General features: G+C 52.0%; 1 protein-coding gene across 1 annotated transcript in view; it reads left to right on the top strand.

Annotated features, from left to right (window-relative positions):
* The window catches only part of SLC45A3 (solute carrier family 45 member 3), an 11,223-nt gene extending 8,367 nt beyond the window's left edge, over positions 1–2,856 (top strand). Inside the window, exon 4 of the mRNA XM_057387936.1 lies at positions 1,475–2,856. Within this exon, the coding sequence (XP_057243919.1) occupies positions 1,475–1,927 (453 nt within the window). The 3' untranslated portion in view covers positions 1,928–2,856. The remainder of the gene's footprint in view (positions 1–1,474) is intronic.
* The last annotated feature ends 2,541 nt before the right edge of the window (positions 2,857–5,397 follow it).

Below are 5,397 nucleotides of genomic sequence, written 5' to 3'. Positions count from 1 at the left end.
GTGTCAACAAATGCTCTGGGAATACTCCAGAGACCTCACAGCTCGAGGAGAGCAAGGCAAAAAGGGTGAGAAGGGAAACATTTTGGTTCCCTCAGTGAAAAGGGAAAGATTTTGGTTCTCTCAATGAGAAGGGAAATACTTTGGTTCTCTCTAGAAGGGAATGAGTTTGGTTCTCTCAGTGAAAAGAGAAAGATTGTGGTTCCCTCGGTGAGAAGGGAAAGATTTTGGTTCCCTCAGTGAGAAAGGAAAGATTTTGGTTCCCTCAGTGAGAAGGGGAATATTTTGGTTCTCTCAGTGAGAAGGAAAAGATTTTGGTTCACTCAAGAAGGGAAAGATTTTGGTTCTCTCAGTGAGAAGGGAAAGATTTTGGTTCCCTCGGTGAGAAGGGAAAGGTTTTGGTCCCCTCAGTGAAAAGGGAAAGATTTTGGTTCTCTCGAGAAGGGAATGATTTTAGTTCTCTCGAGAAGGGCAAGATTTTGGTTCTCTCAAGAAGGGAAGGACTTTGGTTCTCTCGAGAAGGGAAAGATTTTGGTTCCCTCAGTGAGAAGGAAAAGATTTTGGTTCCCTCAGTGAAAAGGGAAAGATTTTGGTTCCCTCAGTGAGAAAGGAAAGATTTTGGTTCCCTCAGTGAGAAGGGAAATATTCTGGTTCTCTCAGTGAGAAGGGAAAGATTTTGGTTCTCTGAAGAAGGGAAATACTTTGGTTCTCTCTAGAAGGGAATGATTTTGGTTCTCTCTAGAAGGGAATGATTTTGGTTCTCTCTAGAAGGGAATGATTTTGGTTCTCTTGAGAAGGGAATGATTTTGGTTCTCTTGAGAAGGGTAAGATTTTGGTTCTCTCAAGAAGGGAATGATTTTGGTTCCCTCAGTGAAAAGGGAATGATTTTGATTCCCTGTGCCCCTTTTTCTGGTGCAGTGAGCAGGGTCTGGGCAGGCAGATGGAGCTGCTGGGCTCAGGTTTGTGCAGAGCTGAGAACAGAGCCCTCCCTGATCTCCCAGCGCTGCTCTGTCCCCGCTGGTGCCACTTCTGAGCATCCCAGATGGGAGACGCCGCTCATCCCTGAGCTGCTKCTCTGCCCTTGGTGCAGGCAGGGTTTGGGTTCCCAGGCACCCACCCCACAAACCTTTCCATCAACATCCCAAAATGTGCTCTGGTTCCTCACTCCTGCCCTGCTCTGCTGGTTCCAGGGTGGGCTCAGCCCAGCGAGGAGCTGCCACCGCAAGGCTCAGCAGGAAATGTCCCCATGCTGGTTTTGAGCTGCTCCAGCACCAGCRAGGCTCTGCTTGGCCGGGTTCCCCMGTGACTCAGGGCTGCTCCAGGTCTGTGCCACAGCCCTTCTCACGTGTGCCAGGCTGAGCTGGCACTCCCCTGAACACACACAGCGCTCTGGTTTTGCTCTCCTGCACAAAAACAAGGCACCCTGCACCCCTGAGAGCCCCAGCTCCTTCCTCACGCCGCTCCCTCTTTCCCACAGGTGTTCCTCCATAAATTCAAGAGGAAAGAAGAGGAAGACGCCGCTCTCCTGGACAAGAAATCCTTCTCCAAAGGGTTGCTSCCCAGCCAGAAACTGCCTTACCAAAATGGCCATGCTGGGAGCCTTTTCCCCCCTTCCTCCTCCTCCTCCTCTTCATCCCCTGTGGCCGTGTCCAGCTCGGCTCTGTGCGTCAGCTCCTCCTGCGACGTTTCCCTGCGGATGGTGGTGGGAGAACCAGAGCCAGGCCGAGGGATCTGCCTGGACCTGGCCATCCTGGACAGTGCTTTCCTCCTGTCCCAAGTGGTGCCCTCGCTCTTCATGGGCTCCATCGTGCAGTTCACCCAGTCTGTCACCGCCTACATGGTGTCTGCTGCTGGCTTCGGGCTGGTSGCCATCTACTTCGCCACCAAAGTGGTGTTTGACAAGGGGGACATGGCCAAATACTCTGTGTGACAACAGGGAAGACACCTGGGTGGCAGCAGGAGCTGAGTTTGTGCCCAGAGGGTCACTTGGAGTAGCCTGGCGTGGCACTGGCTGTCCCCAAACCGCTGCTGTCACCCCRGGGCTGGGGACAGCACGGGGTTAATCTCAGGTGTAAATAAGAGGCTTTGGGGCGCTGTGCTCTGGGCCAGAAGGGCTTTCCAAAGGTGCCTTGAGCAGAGGGAAAATGGGGGAAAAAGGGAATTGGAGTTTCCCTTTGAGGGGGAAAAAGGGAATTGGAGTTTCCCTTTGAGGGGGAAAAAGGGAATTGGAGTTTCCCTTGACGGGGAAAAAGGGAATTGGAGTTTCCCTTAAGGGGGAAAAAGGGAATTGGAGTTTTCCTCCAATAACGGGTCGTGTTCCCGAGCAGGGATGGGGTAAATCACCAGCTCTCCTCTCCTCCACCTCCAGCTGGGCCCTCTGCCCCTGCTCATGGTGGTTTTACCCAATCCTTGAGCAATATTTCAGCAAATGGAGCACTGGGAAAGGATTTCCTGGGGAAAAAAAAAACCCAGGAAAAAGTTGGGCTGTGGGGCCGAGGGGGTGCCCAGGATTGTGCTCACACTTCTGTCCTTCTGTCCTTTTGTCCTTCCCTCCTTCCCCACCCRGAGAAAAGCCACTGTGCCTTGTTTTGGAAAAAGCAAGGAGCATCCCATTAGGCCCCGTTCCAAAARGTGACTTAACCTTTACCTACATAGCAGCTTGCATCAGATAGAGAGCACTTCTGAGCTTTTATTTTTTTATTTTAATGATTGTTTTTGCTCTCTTCCCACAGCTCTCAATAACTCTGACCTCTCACTCCTCACCTCAGTGCCTGCCCTGATCTCTCAGATCCAGGCTGTTGTGCCTTTCCCTGGCCCCTAAAAGGGAATTTTTTGGGGTTTTCAGAGGGGTTTTTAGTGCTGAGAGCAGGAGGAGCTCTCCTGGAAGGCCTGGGGAAGTSRCTGCTGATGAGTTAAACCCAGACCYGGAGCTGGTCCCTGYCTSTGGCTGTTRGGGCTTCCTTAAAATTMATTTTATTTCCAGCCAGGAGCYCAGATTCTCACTGAGGCAGAGAAAACTCCTGTTAAAGTGAGACCAATAATTTTGCTGCTGTAAAACCAGGACCAAGCCCTCCTGGGACGTCCAGGTTGTTTTGGCTTCCAGCTCTGCCAGCAGGGTGTGAATCCCTTTGGTCAATCCCATCCCCTGTCCGAGTGTCCCATTTGGGACAAATCCTCTGCTGGCACATTCCARCCTCTCCAAGRGCTACCCCCACACCGAGGAGGAWCTGAGGTGCTGGGSCCRGTCAGAAATGCCCCAAAATGCGTGRAGAAAAAACTGGATTAATGCTGYGAGCACTCACACAAACCCCAGCAGTTCCCCACTGTGCCCAGCCTAAACGAGCTGTTTGTGAGGAATTTTTTTTTTGTGGAGGTGTGTGGGCAGCCAGACGYACTTGTGAGGTTGGGCTGGAGGGCAGAACGTTGCTATTTTGGCAGATTTTGTCAGCCTGTTCCTTGGCAGGGAGGCWGGGTGACTCCCCTGCTGTCTGAGCCGGGCCCTCAAAGAGCTGCTCAGCCCTGGAATTGTCCCTTTCCCGTCAGGGGTCACTGTTTTTGTTTTAGTTCTTCTCAAATTATGGGCCTGCCAGCCTCCCTTTCCCACAGCAAGRGCTGCGTGCTGAAACGCAGCTGCTTCGGGGACCGATTTGGCAGCGCTTTAACCACTTCCAGAAACATTTTTGGGGTCTGGACTTCCTCCCCTGGGCTCTGTCCAGGCTGCAGCGGGAAGGATTTGAAGCAAAATYTTATTGCCAGAGGTGGGGTGTCCTTAGGGTGACCCAAGGCTGAAAATTTGGGTTTTCATAAAAGGATAAACCCCTTTATTTTTAATATTTTGAATATTTCTCATGTAAATGTGGGGGATGTTCCCKGCACAGAGGCTGCTCTGATGCTTTTGATAATTTCAGTGCCTCAAGTRCTTCCACACTGAGCTTCAGCTGAAGGGCTTGGGTGGCAAAGGCCTTAAATTCTTCGTTGCAAACCGCCCCAAGCGATGGGTGAGAAGGGCACAGAGCTGGGGTTTGTAACGGGAGATCAGAGAGAGAGCAGGAGGACGAGGAAATCTTTATAAAATTGGGATTTTGGCTTCTTGTAGAACAGTTTCTCTGTTGGGATCACATTTTGGACCAGCAAGGGATGTTTTAGTCCAGATAAAAGCATCCCTTACCTGCTGTTAACGATATTCTTGATGTGAAAACAGAATTTCTGCAGGATTTGGTCCCACCTGACCCCAGGTTTGGGTCGGAKCTCCTCAGATCTGCTGAGCAGGAGCTTTTCCCTTCCAGGTACGAGGTGCTGCGTGCACCGTGCTCTCCTCACGGGTCAATCCTGCCCCACTTTCGGCGAGCTGGGAGTTGTGAGCGTGGAAAAGGGAGAGTTTAACCGAGGCTGTGTGGATCCCTCGGGAAGGGAAGGATGGATGGATGGATGCTGGTTTTCCTTCTGAGGTCACATCCTGCCGGCGATTCGCGGTTTTATTTATTCGGAAGAGTGAATATTTTGTATACGACGCGAGAGGAAAGGCTTTTATTATAAATTTTTATGGAAAAGGGCGGGGGGGGTGGAATAAAAGGTGTTGAAAAAGGGAAAAATGCCCAATGCGCTGAGACGGCCGCGAGGGGGCGCCACCGGCGCGCGGGGAGGGGCGTGGTCAAAGTGGGGGGCGTGGCCAAGGAATGACGAGCGTGGGTGGGTGTGGCCAATGGTTGAGGGGTGGGGTGGGCGTGGTCAAAGCAGAGGGGCGTGGYCTGAATGTCACTATTGTCACGATAAATTGAGGGGAGGAGTCATTTGGACAGGGGAATTGGGCGTGGCCAGTGAAAAAGGGGCGGGGTTAGTGTCTCGAGGGTGGGGCAATGGGCGGGGCAATGGGCGGGGCCAGGAGGGCTCTGCTGCCGGTCCCCATGTGCCACCGGTGCCACCCGTGCCAGCGGTGCCAGCGGGACAAGGGACGAGCTTTTCCCCCACGGAACCGCCCCCTTTTCCCCCAAAAAGCTCCAATCCCGCAGAACAGCCCCAGAGCAGGAGCCACTCCCCCCTGTCACCCCCAGAAATTTTGGGACAAAATCAAAGCCTTCCGTGACTGAACCATCCCGAGGAGTACCTGAGGATTTTGAGAAGCTGAGACCTTCCCAACCCCTGCCAGGAAATAAATAAGTGTTATTAATTATTATCAATATTTATTTAAAGGATGGATGTTTTATGTGTGGTTTATCAGTGATGTTAAAAGCTGAGAGGCTGCGATAGGGGGTCAGTGACACCCAGAGTCACAGCAGCGCACACGGAACAGCCGCGGGTCACCCTTTCTGTGCATCTTCGGTGTTGGAGAGGGTTCTTTTTTCCGTTTTGTTTCCTTTTTTATGGATTTGAAACCTTACCCTGGCCCAAAATCTCACGAAC

The sequence above is a fragment of the Malurus melanocephalus genome, unplaced genomic scaffold, assembly GCF_030028575.1.
Source record: "Malurus melanocephalus ecotype Western Australia unplaced genomic scaffold, MMel_1.1 scaffold_1445, whole genome shotgun sequence".
Lineage (NCBI taxonomy): Eukaryota > Metazoa > Chordata > Aves > Passeriformes > Maluridae > Malurus > Malurus melanocephalus.
This window is presented reverse-complemented; position numbering and strand designations above follow the sequence as displayed.